The following is a 20,582-nucleotide window of genomic DNA, read 5'->3' on the forward strand; positions in this document are numbered from 1 at the left end:
CTCTAGCCATGAGATGTCTCGGTTGATAGGGAGTTGCCCCATGATGCAGTTGAAATAATAAAATAGGTAATAAGAGACCAGGAATCAGACTCTGAACCCACCGCATTCCATTTGCAAGGCCCTTCCTTTGAGAAATAACACTATGAGAGCATTGCATACGGCTCTCAGAATCAATGATGAATTTAGGTCAGAAGGGACTCGTGGAGGTCATTTAGTCCAGTCCCCTGCTCAGAGCAGGGCCAACTTAAGAGTAGGCTGCTCAGGCCCTACCCCGCTGAGTTCTGAGTATCTCCAAGGACAGACACTCCACTTTTCTGGAGTAACCTACTCCACTGTTTTACAGCTCTCATTGTGATTAATTTTTCTTAATACTTAGTAGGAATTTCCCTTGTTAGAATTTGTGCCTGTCCTACCACTGCTCACCACCCTGAAGAGTCAGGCTCTATCTCCTCTATACCCCGAAGACAGCAGTAAGATCCTCCTTAACCTTTGCTTCTTAAGTTTGAATGAACCCTCTCCTCCGTTGCTTTAGCCCCTAAGCATCCCAGTGGCCCTCTGCCAGGCTCGCTCCAGGTGTCCACGGGTTTTGGGTTAAGGGGCAGGGGTTTGGTTTGTTTTTTGTACCAGGGCGCCCAGAGCTGGATACAGTACTGCAGATGCGGTTTCCCAAGTACCAAAGGAGGGGAAGAATCGCTTCCCTCCACTGCCCGGTTACACTCCCACTAGTAACACACGCAGTTGGCCGCCTTCACTGCAAGGGCACACTGCTAACTCACCTGCGATAGGGATGAGTCTCCAGCCAGCGAATAGTCCGGCACAGCTCTGATCTGCACTTTCCTTTATTCAGTAACTTTCCAAAGGCTGACTTCATTTCCTCAGGTTTTCTAGATACCAGTAAACTAAGTGAGACAATCTCATCTAGAGTCTGTGGTTTCTTACTGGGTACAAAATCGTTTGGGGATTCCCCTTCCCATCTGTTCAAAGTATTAAAATTTACTTACTGAGGATCGCTGGGGGGTTGTTTTATCAGGTTCATAAGTTTCAGCAGCCAGTCTTCATTGCCTCAAAATGCCCATCAGAGGCAAGGTCTTTTACACACCACGCTGGATAGAACAAGATCCATTTAATAACGCGTACGTCTTTAATATACTGCATCTTCCACTTCCAGTATTGTTACTTGGGTATATTCAGCCCACAGAAGCCAGTAGGAAACTTCCTATTAACGTCAAGATTATTTTGTTTCGCTATTAGCCCCTTCTCATTTATGTATTGGCTCAACTCGCAGCAAGCTGATTGTGTCCTAAAGCAAATAGCTACAAAGCATATGAATAATGCAAATAATCAGGTTGCCTCTTTTTATAAGGAAACGGGAAATAATAATTGCAGTTAATTCAAAAATATATTCATTTTACAAGTAACCGAATGAAATTAAGGAAGCTATTTGAATAGGAAGTTGCAATAGATTCCAAATACCGTGGCTCAAAGTGGGAATGAGAAGGGACAGGAAGAAAGCTCTGTATGTTTTTTGGGTTTTGCTGGGGTTTTTTTAAACCCTTTTTTTCTTCCCCACAAGGAGAATTAAGATATAGGGATAATTTAAAATTTGTTACTTAGGACACTTGAAACGTGAGCAACTTTTGCCAGTGTTTCTAGTACAAATTATACAGAGTACAATTTAAACAGGGGAAGCAATTCTAACATTAAAAAAAAAATCTTTAAAGCTTTTTTTTTTTTTAAATAAAATACTGCCTCTAAAACATCCCTAACGGTTTGCAAATTATCCACACCAGATCCGCCCAAAATTGCTACTACTGTGATGAACGGGGCAGGGTTCAGAAGAAATTGATCTGCTACACTTCTTTTTCAAAGCGACAGGTTTTGACACTTGACAAACTTTAAATAAAAATGTTGAAGACTGTTTTTAGCTTTGTGAGCTCCTTTCAATGCCAAAAAAACCCACCACATAACTTGAGGCAAATAAAGAACAGAGGCCGAAGAGGCACACAGTCAGCAGAGGAAATGTCATCTGACACCCATAAGGGAGAGCCGGGGAAAAATACTCATGGGCAGGAGATGCTTGGGAAAAAGGACATCTATATCTATCTATCTATAGATATGTGGATATATAGTAAGGCTGAGTTTTCCCACTCCTGTTCATCAGTAAAAGGAAGGAAGTCTAATTTTATGGATGAAACAGTGGGTGATGTAAATAAGGAGATTCATGCTGCCTTTTCAAGATAAGGAAATCTTTCAGAGGCTCCAGTCTGGACGCGTTTCATGATAAAACTATTGGGAAAACAGTTTCTCTGCACTGCAATGATCTGGAGAAACTTCCTTTGGCACTACAAGCCTAGTCCAAAGCCCGAGATAATTTTTTTCCCCTCCGCTTATTTCAGTGGACTTCAGAGCATGCCCTGACTTCAGTGTGGTGAACGCTATTCCATCAGTTAAGCTAAGCTAGAGCAGTGAAGGTTCCGAAAACGGCGTGTTCATGGATTCGGATGCATTAAGGAGAACTGGAAACAATTCCTTCCACACAATTGGCTACAAAGTCTTTCCTCCTGTTCAAAATATGCAATCCTCTGCATTCTTTGGTCCATACACAAGGCTCTTCAACTACCTGTCTGAGGTTTTTGGTCAAAAACAGTAAAACAGCAACAAGTCTGTGCAGTCTTGCTGACTAAATATTTAGTCCCGCTGACTAAATATTCTGTGCAGTCTTGCTGACTAAATATTTAGTCCCGCACGGTGAAAATACAATGAGAAATCTTGGCAGTGTTGTCTAAAACAAGAAATTAATGCTTTCTGAATTTACTCCAACTTCTAAAAAAACGTCTTTAGAATTCATGTATGTACCATGCTCTAATACACGTTCAACAGTGACAAATTCAGAGCTAAATGCGTTATAAAAGCAACCGCACCATTGTATCGGTTCAGTGGATCACCGATATGCATGTGCTGACAATGGTCATTCCCCATGGAATCCTGGAAAAAGTTGCTTTTTCTGGGGCATCTCAGCATTCGAAATCTTATTAGCCTTTTCTGAGGGTTTTTTTGGTTTGGTTTCCACCTGCTAAATGCATTATAAAAGCAACCGCACCATTGTATCACCAATATGCATGTGCTGACAATGGTCATTCCCCATGGAATCCTGGAAAAAGTTGCTTTTTCTGGGGCATCTCAGCATTCGAAATCTTATTAGCCTTTTCTGAGGGGTTTTTTGGTTTGGTTTCCACCTCTCCCCCTCCCCTCCAGTGATATCATAAACTGCATTTTGAGGGTAAGTTGACGTAAGCAACCCTGGTAGCTACTTACCCTGCTTTGACAGGTTTGATCACAAGCTGTCCTTCCTCTTCCCGTGGTCAAAAACTGTATAATACCATTTGCAAGGAAAAAAAAAAAGGGGGGGGCAGGGGGGAAGTTAAATATTTTTAAGAAAATATTTTCATTTATGCCACTGGCTAAACCTCATAATATGGGACAGGTTAGCCCTGTGCTTAATCAAATCCCATCCTGGAGAAAAGAGCTCTTCTAACACATTTGGAACTAAATTCTGTGTTCTGTTAACTGTGATTGAAGGACCGGAGTAGAAAGAAAATCTGAGGAACTTCTGCTCATGCAGAATGCAGGTGGGATTTGGCCCAGGAAGATGCTGGGAAGTACAAGTGTGTTAATCTGCAAATCCCAGCTGTAAACCTATCTGAGGCTGCACTGTTCAGCCCTACTCCTGAGCTATCAGCAGACAGCCTTGTTTCAAGAAAATGCCGTCTGACAGCTGCCAGGTGTAGAAGCTGCTGTTCTTCAGATGATCAGCAAAATATGTTCCACAGTTGCCAGCACTTCTGCAAGAAAGCATTCAGCGGACAGCGTGGTGATTTAATTTACAAGGCTGTTCATATTCCAGAAGCTCTCGGAAACCCCAAGTGAGACCGTGGCCCTGTTGCACTATACTAACGGCACAGAAAGCAAGCTCCAGACAACTAGCCGTTGCCATTCGACACCAGGTCTAGGCACACTGCAGCAGCGGTGGAGAGACACTCTGACAGCAAGGCAGAAACATACGCAGCAAGCGGTCCGTCTCCAGGATGACTCCAGAACTTCATTTACCATAACTGGATCTTACAGCTTTTGGATATGGCCACTTGCACAGTCATTTTTAAGACCTGTTTTCCTTGTCAACAGTCTCATTCTTCTGAAACTACAAAAAGGGATGAGAATAATTGTAAGGGGGGGTCCCATTATTAGGGATTTTAGCAAATACTTCTTATCAGTCATACCATTGCTTCTGGTAGTAACAACAGTGAGCTTCCTAACGGATACGAACAGCTGACATCTAGCAATGTTTTAAAGTACCATGTCGCATACGGCAATCCACAGGAACTGCTTGACATGATCATAGATTTCTTTCTCCTCTTTCACTGTTGCTACTGTGAGCTGAAGTAATGGCAATAGATTTCTCCCCACAATTGTTTCCTCCCCATCTTCCCTGCTCTCCCCATCTAAATTTAAGAACAGCTTAATATATACTTCAAGGGTAGGAAGTGTGCTGACCTAGAAGGCAGAAGCTGTAGGAATAAGGCATAAGCTGTTGGGGGCTGGACAACAGCTTATGGTCCAACCAGCCTCAACCGTTCTGTGAATCTGGTAAGAACGCATTCACTAAATCTAAGTGGGCCCAACAAAGTAAAAGGAACCTGCCTTACCTCACACGTACCCAACAGGCGTGTTCTTAGCCCAGATGAAACCTTACTGAACTATTACAGAGATTTGTGAGGGTGACTGAGCACTGGAACAGGTTGTGCCATAGAGGTGGTGGAGTCTCCATCCCTGGAGATACTCAAAACCCTGGGCAATCGGCTCCAGGTGGCCCTGCTTGAACAGGGGGGGTTAGACCAGATGACCTCCAGAGCTCCTCACCAACCTCAACCACTCTGTCATTCTGTGCTCTGACAAGGAGGGTTACAGGGATCAGGAGCTCCACACTGGGATCTAATTCAATCACTTCCTCTCTGATACGTCTACTGGGGCACAGTGTTTCAATAGATTTTTCTCTGTTTCGGAGACATAGAATCATTGAGTCTGAATCCATACTGGCCAAGTTCCCTGTTCCCCTAAGCACAAGAACCCAGAAGTCCTGCTTTGACTCACGTGTTAAGCTGCAGAGCTCTTAAATAACCACATCTGCTTCTTGGAGGAAGGTACTGGAGCACATGCGTGCCTGAAATTGCAAGGTTACGGGATAACTACACCGATTTGATGCAGAGAGCTAACAAACTGAACCCGCAGAGAAGAACAACAGCAATAGCGCCAAAGGAGGCAGGGAAACTTGTTTCAACTATCTAGCCCCGGTGCCCACATGGCAGTGCTGGAGTGGCAGAGCTGGGACGGGCCCACCTCCAGGACTGCCAGGTGTCAGGCAGGACACCCCAAGCGGCAGCGGATCCTTCCCTACCCACGCCCACGCGCTCCCAAAGGCAGGGCCTGCCAGCTCATTTGAGTAAAGAAGCTTCTGCACCAGCTGCCTGCTTGTGTGCTTTTTACAGCTGTACAGATGATTTTACTTCAACATTACGTATCTTACCTGCCTCCTACCTGTGTAGGTGTGAATGATTTTGATTTAGTTTGACTGTTGACACTGCTGTCAAGAGAAGAGTTAAGAACAAGTTAAACTCCCTGGCTGATGAATTGGTCACAACTTCCCACAGGGACTGCTCAGACATCCGCAATGATAAATAGAGTCAAAGCCTCTACTGGCTCAGCTCATGTTTATTAGAACTATCTGCTAATGACCTAAAGGGAACAATCTTGAGAAACATAGGAAATCGTTTCCCCAGCTATTGGTTATTATAATATGCATCGCTGACACAGGCAAATAATCTCTTGTAAGAGCACTGCAGGAAGACAGGAGTTACGTTTTATGAAGGATTTTACTTTTCACATTTGGTTTCCTTCCAGCTTGGAAGGAAACTGAGATACTTAAGTTTTCCACAAAAGAAGAATCATGCAGAAAAAAGGCCGGGTTTGGATCTCCTAAACTGTTTCATTTCAATTTTGACTTCTTAGAGTTGCAAAAGTTTACAAACGAAGACTCATTTTAAAACAAAAGGTTCCACTCAAATAGTGTTAAAATGTTTTGATTCTTGGAACGTTTCCATTTTTCTTCCATAAACAAATATGAAGACAAACACAATTTTGTGAAGTATTGTAAGAGAACTGCATTTTCAAATGGAAAGTTGTCAACATGTTCTTTATTGACTCTATACCCCTCTTATTCCCCTCTCTTTTCTTCCAAATAGTAGTCCAAGGCATTCTATAAGAAAATGGAAAAGTTACGAGTGGGTAGTTTGAAAAGAGCAGCTAGCTTCTGAAAAGTGAATCCTCTATCTACATTTTTCTTAATATACTCCCTCTGAGCAGAGAAAGAAGAAAGGAGATAAGCGTCTTGTGAGGTACCCTATCTTCTCCAAGGACACTGCATCAGCAAGTCATTTCAAAACCTTTAAAATACAGACTTCAGGAAGCAAAGAAGAACTTAGCCAAGAACTTACCCATTAACTATTGCTAAATTAAGCCTGTGCTGCACACCTGTATAGGGTTGATTACAACATCAGTAACTTGAGCAAAGAACAGGGGATTACTGGAAAAGTAGAAGTTTCCATTCTGATCCTGTAGGTTCTCATCTGTTTTCCAGTTAGTGGAAGCCACATCCTACACAAAATGGCCAACTGGCACGCTTAAAGGAGGAACCCAGTCATTCGACAGTCTCCATATGTCCCACAACTTGCACAGGCCCAAAGAGCGTTAGACACGCACCAAAACTGGCGTGTCCCACAGAACAAAGATACAGCGGCACTACAGATGTGACTGGGTTCTGCTGATGTTTCTACAGCCTTGGCTGCAGTTTGAGTCACCGTGACATTGACACTAACACCCCTTGTGAACAGGTTTGAAGGCACAGAAAATAAATGGTTAGTACACAGTTTTAAGATTTTTCTGTACGTACTAATTTTAAAGCCGTGGGTGCAGTTTGGCCTTTAATTAAAGTCAACATATAAAGAACAGTTTCGTTTAGAGAGTTACATCCCAGTCACTGAACTGGTTTCTCTATAGAAAGAGAAGATGAGCAGAAGGAAGGAGAAGTTACCAGTAGACTTTTGGTTTTTACAAAACAGTAACACCAACCTTAAATCTATTGTGATGAAGTGTTATATAAAAGTACGTATGGTGTAAGACCACTAGAGGGGAGTAAAGTAACTTAAAAGCGAATGTTTCCTCTACTTGGTTTTGCTGTACAAATTGCGTTTGCACATGTTAATTAACAGCTATAGTAAAACCAGAGTATTAAAGAATTGCATTTGCTTAACATTCTAAGCAAAGTCGATTAGATAATTACAGTATTTCTGTACCATTGTCCCCTCTCACTAGGCTGCGGGCTGACAGGGAACATTCGTCATCTGGGTGAAGCCAGAACACCAGGGATGGCATTCAGCCAGAACATTTGGCAATAGACGTGAATTTCTTAACTTGTATACAGATTTACAAAGAAGCAACGCTACATGATGGAAACAGACTCATTTTATCAAGTGTGAAAAAGGCACCGGGCTTAAAAGCTTGCTTGGTAGGTAAGCGCGTACAAGAGGCAGGAAAACAAGAACCTTGGTTCTCACATAGATCACTGCCCCAGTCTACACAACAGTGAAATATTTACCCGAGCAACAAGAACAGAGAGAGAAGCATGATTAATCTGGAAGTGTGAAGTACTCTGCATCAGAACGCTGGGTGAAATCTCCCTACAGCTGCAAGTAATGTGCTCCTGTATCACTGCCAGGTTACCCTCGTCTCCATTGTAACCCATCTACACTGTGGGAGACAAGACTGCGCAGTGAATCTGCACAAAAGAGCAAACGTTTAAAATAAATTTCAATGGGAAATCTTAGCAACTCCACAGAACAAAGGGAAACATGAGAACAGAGTTCCAACAGCAGAAGAATGGCTTTGACAGCAAATTTTAAGGATGAATGGCTGAAATATATATATGTGACTGCGTACCTCAATACTTCTGGGAAGTATACCCAGCTTGAGATTTTATGGGAAAAGGGACACTATACAGTAGTAAGTAGATCTCCAAACTTCACTGGAAAGTACCAACTGCAAAGTAAAATAAGAGGTAAGAGGGTAACAAGATATGAGATTCCAATGGTGTTAAGGAAAGTCTGGGAACGCAAGCAAGCCAGAGCTCTCCTTAGTTGCATATCCACAGGTTACACTCACAGGAGCTGGATTTAATCATAGCAGTCTTGAAAGGCTTTCACAATCACAGATAGGGTGTTTTGCAAAGATTGTAGTAATTCTGCAGAAGAACGGACAACCAGTTGAACCAGTCTGAAAACTATCAAGCGTGGTAAGACCAAGACTGTTGGGTCTAATTTTTTTCCATTTACCATTTGCTGTCCTTTGGACTATTTCCACATTTGCATGCAACAACAGACCTATGCATCTTAAAAGCTGACTTATGCACAGAAAGACGGAAAGAAGCGGTGTTACTTAAGTGAAAGAAAACTGAGGAGGAAAATAGTAGTTTTTAAGCATGATGTAAAAGAAATCCCTATTCCGCGTCCTTGGTACGTTGGAGAAGCAGTAATGAGCTCTAAACCGCAGCAAAAGAGTTCAGGTAAGACACAAAGGGAATGGGGAGGCAGCCCTCCAGCAGTTAGGATAATACCGGAAAGGATTTGTCTGGGCAGTTGTAGAGTCTGTGTTATTTGAGATCTTTCAGAACACATTGGACAAACTTCCATTAGGACCAACATCAGCACAGGTGATTGTGCCTTGCAGCGGGAAAACGGATGACCTACTTAGAAAGGTAAAGGTGGAGAAGATCTGTGATATTATGTGAATTGTAATTCATTAATATCACGTAATATGATGAATCGGATAACACAAGAAGAAAATGGTATCTGTAATAATTGTTTCATTAATATCACGTAATATGATGAATCGGATAACACAAGAAGAAAATGGTATCTGCCACAAGAAATACGTAAAGATGAATCGATTTCCCACCAGCGAAGAGCGAAGGAGAGGATGGGGGGAGCCACACACCTCTTAAAACAACATTAAGCTCAAAGGCAATAATAATAATTGTAATTCATTAATATCACGTAATATGATGAATCGGATAACACAAGAAGAAAATGGTATCTGCCACTCTGGAGAAGAAATACGTAAAGATGAATCGATTTCCCACCAGCGAAGGCTGAACGAGAGGATGGGGGGAGCCACACACCTCTTAAAACAACATTAAGCTCAAAGGGCAGGGGGGAAGAGTCCATGCAAAGCCAAAGGGAAAGAGAGTCCAAGATTAAAAAGGGGGGGGGAGGGGAGGAGAAGAAGAGGCTAAGCGCAAAGCCAGAGAAAAGAAAACTGGCCAATATTAAGACAAAAGGAATTAAAAAAAAAGTACAAGGGGATGAACTAGACTAGAAAAGAGGACAAGTCAAAGAAGTGCAAAAGCACAGTAAAACCATCAAGTAGAAAGAAATGGTAATTTAGTGGTTAAAGTACTAGCCTAGGATTTTAAAGACCTGCATTTAATTCCCTTTCAGGCTTCCCAACTTTCTGAACAAGCTATCTAACCTCTCACGGCCTCAGTTCCTACTCGTGACTATTCTTGTGCCCAGCACCTCGCTGAGATGAGAGACAAGGTTTCAGATGTGCACATACGCCTACCAAAAATAAAGAATGTAGGAATTCAAATCTAGTTTATGCAAGAGCTATTCTTAGTTTTTTTTCATTAATAGCTACAGGTGTTCTCATTCCAGCTGAAAGAGGCCACTGAAGAGACAAGCTAAAACACTAGAATGTGAGACCAATAATTAATGTATTAATTACTCAAAATATTAATTACTCAAAACATGCATGAGTTAGACAAATCCTGTGCATTCCTGTTCTGTACATCACATATAAGCATCTTATGCGCAATTAACTATAGAAAAGATGCCTAAGATGCACATAAAATGTAAATTTTAATTACCATTTAAACATACTATGAAGAAGTCATCTTGGAAATAGCTTCTATTTCATACTGAAATATCAGTATTATAGAGTGATGCATTTTTACAAAGAGGTTGTTCTAAGCAGGAATGTACAGACATACTATACCTGCAAGATAAATCAGCTAAAAAAAAAATATATAAAGAACAAAAATACAGCACAGCACCGCTGCATTCTGCTACTTTGGGGATGGGGGTGTGGTTAAACGAAGTTTAAGCTAACTAGTGCCGAACGGCAACATCACTAGAATAACATTAGACCTGGTTCCTATAGCGTAAATGCAGCATTAAAACAAGGAATCAACTGAATCGGAGAGACATAACAGCAGGTAATGAATTCTTGAATAAAACAGGTAAGTTCTTTCAGCAGTATAACCTAGTGGGTGAAAATACACGGCAAACTTATTTTCAGAGATTCATTTAGTGGCTCTGTTACGATCTTGGCTCAACTACCCAAGCCCAACCACTCGTATTACAACACTACATCCCCCTTTCCGACTGGTGTCGGCTATCCAATTTCAGGAGTTGCCACCCCCTATGCTAGCCTGTTATTGCTTCATTCTTTCCTACTGACGTTAGGAGGAGGAGGGCTGAGGAATGCTTTTGACTAGGAGTTGTTGATTCTTGGGCTAAATATCTCCTTGTTCCTCAAACTTTACTCACCAGGGAATGGTTGCTGGTGTTTGGGTATGGATCTTCCCTCCAGGCCTCTGCAGTTGATTCTCATTAAGGAAAACATAAAATCCTCTCAGCAGCTCTGGAACTCTCTGGAGTTGTCAGTGCAACAAGACACACAATACACATAAGGTGAGCAAGGATTTAACTGAATCTCTACCTACATCCACGTTCTCACATGCATCGCAATTTTGGTCACTGAAGTTGCCCGGTACTGTGCTACGATAGGACTGAAACAGCAACCAAGTCTAGTTGGGCACCTAATGTCCACATGTAAGTATCCTCCCTTTTACCAGCTGGGATTGGAAAGATCTTCCCCCCCACTCCCCCCCCTCTTTTGCCCCGTATGCATAACATCTTCCTGCTCCGTAAGAGGGGAAGGACACCCACAAAAGAACCTTTTCTCACGTCAAGCTACGGAGCCTGCTGAAGAAAACTCCCCTGGTTTCCTCACCGTAGCTGGGATCTGCTGCACCCTCGGCTTTCTCCAGAGCAGTCAGTAATGCGGAAGATCCCTTCTCATCCGTGTGGGACCCCAGCTTCTAAATGAAATATGTAAAAATCATCAGCTGTTCCAAGCTTTAGCAGGACTAGGATCATTAAGCGCTGCATTCTGCACTGAAACCGCTGAGCTTTTAAACACAGAAAGTTTTTTTTAAAAGCTACGGGGAAATGACAGCAAGAGTTGTGCATACCAACACTGAACAAGACAACAAATAAAGTGTACGGTAAAAGTTACATTTTAGGAGACTTTTAAAAGCAGTTTGCACATTGGCACCGAGCGTGCCATTTTGGGGAGCAACTACAGAGAAGCTCTTGAACCCACCTCAGATGAAGGATTACTTGGAAAAGCATGTTTGGTCCACGCCGGTGAGATGATGGGCCCTCGGCTGCTCTGTCTGAAGGGTCAGGGATGTCCTGCAGGACAGCTGCACGTTTACTTTTACAGATGCAGGCTCTCTTCACCCGGGGAAGGTTTCTGGACTAGCCCAAGGAACGAATTAATCTGATGGATTGGTTTAAACACTTGTACAAGTACCTCTCACGCGGAAATAAATGTGCTGCTTTTTTACCTTGTGCAATTTGGGAAAATGTTTAAGCTAACCAAAAAAAGCCACTTATCATTGAAAAAAAAAAAAGCCTCCACGTGGGGCTTAGAGGACAACTAGTAAAAAACTTTCCCCTGCAGACAAGGCCACAGCTATTTCCTCAGCTAAGAGCTCGGAATTTGGCCCTTGAACTTAACCGCTGCCCATGTTTGTTTAGGCACAAGCGGTCTCTCGTGGCCTCAGTTTGCTCCCACTGACGATGACAAACCCCACCTTCACTAAAGAGGAAGTGGGGTTGGATTTATGGGCAACATTAAAGGCCACCAAGAAATTCAGAAGTCTCTCATCAGATCGCCCGAGAGAGTCTCGAGTCACAAACCAGTCCTGCGTACCAAGAGCTGTAATGCATTCTGCCTTGCCAGTTGGCCTGAAATATAAACAGGCAGGACGTTTTTGTAAAGGAAGTTAAACACATTTTTCTTCAGAAGATTTCTGTTGAACCTTGTACTGTTTTCCTCTTAAAACTGAAAAGATTCTCAGACTAGGCTGTGCTGTTTGACTCTGAAAGAGCAAACGAGCATCCTTACAGCAGTTAAACGTCGTTACATATGAAAGGCATATACGTATCTTTGAGAGAACATTCAGTCTTTGTTCTTCTTCTAATATCACAGAAAAACAGCAAGCAAAACCTTTCTGTTTACGTCTTCCCTATTAGTGTTGATGTGAATTGCTGGCCCATAACCAGACTATTAATTGCAACAAGTATGATTTAATCACACCCTGTGCGAGCAAGCAGCAAGACGCCTCTTTTCCTCACAGTATCTCTAGAAGTGACATGCCATCCCAAGGAAAGCAGAAGGTCTAGAAAAAGAGATACATTTCATAATTCTCTTCAAAACGGGAGCAGGCCTTTAAAATGGAAACTTTCTAAGCATCAGGAGGAAGACTACTACATCTTCAACTTACATTGATAACCTATGCTATTTAAGGAACACCTGCAAAACGTGGTTATTCGAATTTTTACCTTTCTCCTGCCCAGTATGAGCTATTTTCTTGCTGTACCAAAGGGAAGAATACTTGAAATGTGATTTGTTATAATAGTTTAATGAAAAAACGCAAGTATTTTTGCTTTTATTATGGGGACGCACACAGAGGCTTACAGGGGGTCCTTCAAAATGGAAAAGTCAATTAAAATACTTACTTCAAACAAATCCTAAAACATCTTTCATTGAGCTCTGAAGGAATTTTCATAACCATTTAAAAAGACTACCACAAGTTACAGTAGCTTTGTTTTAGATAAACGCTGCACTGCAAGCTAGACTTAATATAAAAATAGATTCTATTTAATAAATTGGTATATAATACACTATAAACAATTATGAAAGTGTTATTACAAAGGTAAATAAAAGTCTGCATTAATATTTCAAGTAACTTCACAGAATTTCTTCACGTAACATTCAAATTGTGTAACATTGATCATGAAATGGACACAGTAGAACAGGTTTTCGCCAATCCTCACACTTTTATTGCAATATCAAGTTATCTTTTTTCCCTTCAAAACGAGGAATTGCTGGTATCGGTTCGAGTTAGGAAGTGGGCTATCAAAACCACTATCTTACTGAAGAGACTGGGGATCCCACATGGTATCGGTCCGAGTTAGAAAGTGGGCTATCTTACTGAAGAGACTGGGGATCCCACATAATTTTTTTCCAAGCATTTGTTGCAGCATTTTCCTACAGTTGAATCTGGCGATACATCGAGTTGTACGACAGCAGAATTTGGTTTGTCAAAGTTGCGGAATGAAGCATGCTCTGGGTGTGTTATCAGGTGGCCTCTACAGTAAACTTTAGTGCTGCTTTTTGTGCTAGGAATCTTGCCATTGCCATTAGAAATGTCTCTCCAAGAAGTAACAACGTTTTCATCTGCGGGGGAAAATGACCTGACATGGGGAAACTCTTCACAGCATGCAGTCTGTGCTTGCACATTAGTACTGGCTTTTTGTTCAGGATACGAGAGAGGCATATCACTACGATCCAGATGCAGGCTTCCATTCACAGAACTCCATTCACTGCAACTTCCTTCATCCCTTTCTGGAGTTTCTTGAGAATCAAATTCCTGAGTTCTTTTAGATTTAGTTTTCCATTTTCCACATGACGGGACACATTTATCATCTTTCAAGACCGTTCTTTCATTCTTGCCCTTAAGCGTATGATAAGCTGGCCCGGAGACGTTATGGCCATTTGTAAAGCTGGGTGCATGTGTATCTCCTAACGCTACTTGAAAAGCAGACGGAAGAGTGTTCTGATGTGCTATATTACTAGCAGCACACAAGAGACCTTTGTCTACATTTACGATGGGGCCATATTTTTCTCTTCTTCCATCTTCATTTGAATATAACTCTGACAGAGCATCTCTTGAAGCACCATCCAGATTTTTAGAATTATTCCCATTCTGAATATTTGAAGTCACTGTTTCATGAAGCATATGTCGAGTTTCAGTCTGCATTGCATCAAACCGCTGTCTCAAGTCATGCGGTACATGTTTCTGAACAACTTCATCATTAGCTTTTTCGGTAATGCTTTCGCCACATGATTTGCTTTCCATATGGTTTGACCTAGTCTGAAGCATACGATCTCTTTTTGAGTACTCAGCTCCAGGTGGTAGATCAGAATTTAATAACAGAGCTAGGAGAGGAGGGAAGGAAATAGATTAATTGAAGAAAATGTTAATGCTGGAAAAAAACCTAGGTTCTTTTGTTTGTTGGGTTTTTTTTTAAATAAAGAATTGTAAGCATTGTCAAAATAAGCAGCTTATATTTACATTTCCATTAGCAAGCTTATAAGTAAATAGTACTTCACTTTCCACCTGCATTTTCATTACTACATGCATTAAATCAATATGATCAAGAAGAGAACAACTGTAGAATCCAACATACCTGAGCGGGTAGATTTGCTTTGGGGAATGTGTCGAAGAGGCGTTTCAAGTCCTTTAGCCATCGTAGCAAGCTTACTGGCAGCATTCATTATTTTCTTTTCGGCTCTGCCAAGAATTGCAGAACATGAAAAAAAAAAATAAAGTTTAAGGATAATTCCTTTTCAGCTCTGCATTTTACTTCAAGGTAACGTTAGCGAGAGTCAAAGAATACTGAAAAGACAGTATGCCAGACTGCGCAGCAGTGACCCCATGCCAATCTGAGCAGACTGGCAAGACTTCAGGTCAGACACTGTTTGCTCCAAGGTGGACAAACACCAGACTAATGTCTACACGCCTCTTTCAAAACCAACAGTAATTTCCAAACATACTTGAACTTACCCTTCATGTTTCCCATTATCAGTAAGAAGTTGTTGAAGGCATGTCAAATAGTATTTGCGCATTTTCCGTGCCGTTTCTTGGCGCTCTCTTAAAACCTCTGCTTTAATCATTTCAGCAGCTCGCTCCTTACTTTCACGGATATAATAAAGCATATCACCTACAAACACACTTCATTAGTACCAGTTTTCCCCCAGAGGGGGGGAAAAGCCAACACCACAAACCGGGATTGTCTAGCAGACCTGGAGCAAGTCAGCAAGGGCCTGGATTTACCTGCCAACATTCCACCCAAATCCTTGTGCCAGATGTTGCCTACTGGATAAACACCACTGAAGACCAGAGCAGGTCAATATGAAGCATCAGACAGGAATTCAGTTGTCCAATTCTGCATCTTCAGTAGCAATAGAAAACACTAGGCACAGGGATTTGGGAGGAATGTTGGCTAGTAAAATGCAGGTCTATGAACTCTTTGATGACAGTGCAGCTGGCGTTTGGGGACCTGCTGCACTCGAGTAAGACCTGGCGCTACACTTAACCCTCTCTCCTCAGCCAGAAGGTTGCCGATTAAGCCAAAAGGCAGGATACAGCACAAGAGAAAAGCAGATTCTCCCTCAGGAGAAGTTGCAGGGTAGGTGGATTGTTTGCTGGAGAAACAAGATCAGTTCTCAAAAGACACTTTACCACTTTAAAAGACATAATACAGTGCAACAAAGCAAGGATGGCATAACAAGGCTTCACCCATCGCAATTAATCTTGTCGAAGACTATGGTGACAATTCCATTTCTCACATTCACTCTAGCAAGAAGGAAAAATTTACTTCTCATGCGATTTGGCTGTCAGATTCCTGTGCAAGTTGGCTGAAGGAGGAGGAAGTGACAAAGAAAATTATTTTGCTCTCCTAACTTTTTAGCTAAGACTTTAGTACTTACACTTAATCTTGCTCACAGCTTTAATGTACTGAGCACGCATTTCTTCCAGCCCTTTCACAGAGTCACAGGATGTACAAGGTTTTGAGACGCCTCCCTTTGACAGTGACCTGAAATGCACATAAGTCACACCGCACAAGAAAAGCGGCTTGTATCTTACAAAAAAAAAAATCAGCTTGTTTAAATTTCTTAAATACCTTGGTGGTGTTCCCAGGTCTTTCAGTTTAGTCTTCATCTCAGAGTTTTCTGCAATTAGAGCTTCTAGAACCTTCTCATTTTCTATAAAAAAAAAAGAACTACAATTCACTGCACCTCTCTAAATTCAAGTGGACTTCAACAGAAGTTATTACATAAACTGCTGTCTCTGGTGTAAGAGTTCAATGTCACACAGCATCAGCAGCAAACGTACAGCTGTTGCAGTAACAAGCACATAGGAATCGACCACAATACACTTCAGTGAAGCCTGAATATAAAAGTTCTCTCATACAGTAATTAATTAAGTTTAAAGCCTTCATATGCCATTACTAACACTATGCTGGAAGCAAAACTTCAGAGATACCAGGTGTACATGTGGAGAAAGCATGGGGGGGCCCGTGGGGGGGGGGGGAGAGGGCGGTCATTAAAAAGATGTTAAAATTATTAATTTGTGGGTTAGCAATTGTGCCTTCTTTGGGGTGAAGAGATGAAAGACAACTTCATTGTTGTTTTTTTTGTTTTGGGTTTTTTTTAATAACCAAAAGCCAGTATTACAGAGGAAGGCTGGACTTCCATGCTGAACTCTGCTCAATGCTACTAAGCATATAAATATTATAATGAGCCACCACAGAGAATGAGAAGACAGTGGAGCTGAAAAAGCCCAAAGCACAGGACTTCAAGCTGATACTGAAGACTGTTGATCATGGCATACAGACAGTCTACCTGTGGGTCATCTCCTGAAAGTTAAAGAACCTTAAAGCCTATTTATGAGCTATGTAATCTAATCTAAGCAAATGATTATTTTTTAAAAAGGGTACAGGTATCTACTGTAACTTGAAGAATTGATGAATAAATTTGGATAGACCCATAAAAATCAATAGTTGATTACTAGCTCTCCTATTTTAGGAAAGAAAACCAACATGAATTGAACACCTACACTCAATGCTGGAGATACCTCCACTGCACCCAGCCACAGAAGTTTTCACATGAACCATGGCCTAAGGAAAACAAAGACTGTCACCACACAACAGAGGGCATGTCTTAAAGACAAGTCTTCCTTCCAGAAGAATCAAGGCTTTCATGGGTAGAATATGAGGACCTGAGCCCAGGGAAAGACACAGACAAGTTTGGCTTTCTCCCTTCTCTAGGATGATTCGCAGAAAAGCAAGAAGCAAGCAGCCATCCTGGAATACAGAAAGAAGGAATTCATGGCCTTCGGAGATCCTCATTTGTGGTCCAGATGTCCTATTATCCGTCAGTCTTTCCTCCAGTCCCCAAGGAAGTTCACATGCTATATGGTTGTCGACAAAAGAGCACAGAAATAATATTACGCAAATCTGTGCAACTTGCCCACCTGGCCTTGCTCACACATCTGCAAGCTGGCAAAAACCTTTCCCTTACAAACATACAGCATTTCACTCATCCCCACTGAGCACAAGATTTATTAGAGCAGGCAACTGAGACTTTTCATTAAAAAAAAAAAGGGGGGGGGGAAAACACACTCCACACAACACACCCAAACCACAGCCTTTGGCAAGTAAGTCACTTGGTATAACGTACTACCTCGCATCTGCTTTCTCCAAGCTGACCATTTGCCAAACCTGCTTACAGTGGCCACAGTGACCTTTCACCAAGGCATGCTCAAACAATTCTACAGAGTTACTGACCCTCAGGATGCAGCTTGAGACCTCTCCTGAACCAGGACCTTCAGCAAGTCCAATTCCTGCCATGCTCTAAGGAAAGTCTAGAAAAAAAAATGCCCTGAACACTACTGTGTACAGCTTCAACTGATTAAAACACTGCAGGGAGAATGATCCTCTTATTCAATCACCAACATGTTTTCCTTCAGAGAAAACATCATTCTCTTTGTTCTGCTCCTTAAAACAGAGACCTCTACTGACTTCAATATAAGGGGATAGAGTTCCTCAGATACCAACCGAATGGGAACTGTGCCCCATATAGTACATTATGCTCAAGTAGGAAAGAAAAAGTTCTTGAGCACAGGAACGAAGCAGAGCAGGCATTCCTCCTACAAATCCTCTCAGAAATAAGCCTAGACAAAAGGAATTCTTGTTGCTATCAGAGACAGATGAATCAATATGACTTCCTCCGAGTGAAAAGCCTACATGCAAGGCTCACAGAAAGAGACCCAACCACAGGAGTAGTTACAGGTACGGCAAAGGGGTTTGATACGCCAAAGACTTTTCATCCTCGTTAGCCCAGATTTTACTATGGCCAGAGACTTCTACCAAGTTAAATAAAGTAATAAAGGATGGAGTCTATTATCCTGAAAGGATAACAGATGTACATGATGCAATAGCATCCACAATAAACACAGGTATCGATACCAAATCAGGTAATATTGCAATTGACTAAACTGATGGCCGAGTGTCAGGGAGATTTTACCACCAGGCACTATCAGCCTGTCCACAGAAGGTGATACAGATATTGAGAATGCCAGAAATAAGATGTTGGACAGCAAAGAGAAGGCAATCACAACAACACAACACTACCCCACAGCCAGTGGGGGGTGTATTAAACAAGAGTACTGGATAACACCACTACTGAATCAGAAGCAGTCTCCTACAATAGAGGAACCTCAAGCAAGTTACTTTGCACCATCTTTTTCCATCAGAAATAGCTTCAGAAAAGCCTTATTTCCATACTACAGGCAGAAGCCTTCCTTTCAGTGACTCTTCCAAAAACAGAGTGGATATTTCATATGTATCATTGGTAGAGACAGTCATCACATAGGAAAGAAACACTTAAGAACTAGAGACCTTTTCTCAGTCATCTGTCCTGTATTTCTCAAAGTGACAAAGGAAAAAGAACATCTTGATTTAAAAGGCAAAGAGACTAAGTAAAACCTACTTTAAGGCTTACAAAAAAAAAAAAGAAAGAAAGTGAGAAGAACTACAGCTTCAAGCTATTAATAACTGCAGGAAGGTACAAGAAAACTGTGGTCAATGGCTTACTACTACTGGTGCCTAGAGGAACCAAGTAACATTTGGAGCCACTCTGCTCCTTATACTCCCACTATGGGGGGACTAGTATGTGCACAGTAGCAGTACAGCCCCAAAGGAGACAGCTAAAGGCCTCCCTGACTCACATACATTTATAAGCATATGTGTCTATGTGCACACGCGTGCATTATCTGTATAATCCTCATGGGCAATGGGATCCACATGTACACATATTCAAAGAACATATGCCACGTGTTCTGTTTTCCGCTATTCTTTTCCTGATACACACGGAAGAGTACTAAAATGGTAAGTAATGTTGAAAGCCAAGAGGGTGGGGGGGTTTCTTGGAGGCAGGGAGGTCAGTTTGTGGGTTTTTTTCTTGTGGAGGGTTTGGTTGGTTGGTTTTTTAAGTATGCACACACCCCCATTCCATCCACTGAAAACTAAGTGACACAACAGATGAAAGACTCATGCAGCCAGCAAAGCAGAGCCATTCAAAATTGTCTTTAGGTGACTAACAATCCTAACCTTGGATTTGCTCTGACTTAGCTTCATGTTCCTTCACAGCAAGCTGAAGATGTTTGCGGGCTATCTCCAGCTCTCTTCTCAAGTCCTGGCACACAGTATCTCTTTTTTCAAGCTCCTGGCAGCAGTGTTCACAGCAAAAATCTTCCTGAAATCCAGGGTTCCTTTTTGTACATTTCTGAGCTGCAACAGTAATTGCTAAGAGTTATACATCAACCATGGGACCGAAAAAAGAATCAAGCCCAACCTTACTATTGCCAGTGCTCTACTTAGTCTTTTTCTTGCTGGAAAGCATATAACACATCAGTCTGATTAAAATAATCACAAGAGGCTGGAACCCTGTTATAGAAGGTGCAGAAGCATCTATCAAGTCTTTGAGTCCTCACAGCCTCAATACAACTCCCATCAGTGATGATCTGAGTCTTCAGTCAGCAATGAGAGACTTGTAGGTTGAATTGTTTTAAAACAAAACAAAAACAAAAAACAACCACCAAACAAAAAACCAGCCAAGCAGGGCCTTTTGGAGTCAGCTGGGGGAGATTCTCCCAGCTGGGAAGCCTCACACCCGACTGAGTCTAGTTAAGAAATTCACAAAGACTGGGCTACTTCTAGGACAGCAACGGCTGCTCTCTATAGCCAGGACAGGGAGCTCTGGAGACAGAAGAGCTGCACTGCTTGTATTGTTTTGTGTTTTATAGATGGTTTGTTATTTTGGTGTTGAAGGAATTCAAGCCACACTATAGGCATAAAGCCAAAGACTCTCTTGGGTTCTCTTGCTTTATGTTTTTCAGTTGCATAAGAACTTAAACTAAACAGAAAGCCCCAGAGAGATTTCTGTGCCTCCCATGAAGTTTTTCCCCAGCTACACTGTCTCCAGCTTTGCCGTAG

The 20,582-nt window shown here is 41.9% G+C and overlaps 1 protein-coding gene across 1 annotated transcript in view; it reads right to left on the reverse strand.

Moving 5' to 3' along the window:
• Positions 1-13,444: 13,444 nt before the first annotated feature.
• Positions 13,445-20,582, reverse strand: part of CEP152 (centrosomal protein 152) — a 26,886-nt gene continuing 19,748 nt past the window's right edge. The window contains exons 22-26 of the mRNA XM_009276494.1: positions 16,209-16,290; positions 16,015-16,121; positions 15,089-15,245; positions 14,712-14,815; positions 13,445-14,460 (exon numbers count right to left, since the gene is read on the reverse strand). Of these exons, the coding sequence (XP_009274769.1) occupies positions 13,445-14,460; positions 14,712-14,815; positions 15,089-15,245; positions 16,015-16,121; positions 16,209-16,290 (1,466 nt within the window). The remainder of the gene's footprint in view (positions 14,461-14,711; positions 14,816-15,088; positions 15,246-16,014; positions 16,122-16,208; positions 16,291-20,582) is intronic.

This window comes from Aptenodytes forsteri, unplaced genomic scaffold (assembly GCF_000699145.1).
Source record: "Aptenodytes forsteri isolate BGI_AS27 unplaced genomic scaffold, ASM69914v1 Scaffold1, whole genome shotgun sequence".
NCBI lineage: Eukaryota > Metazoa > Chordata > Aves > Sphenisciformes > Spheniscidae > Aptenodytes > Aptenodytes forsteri.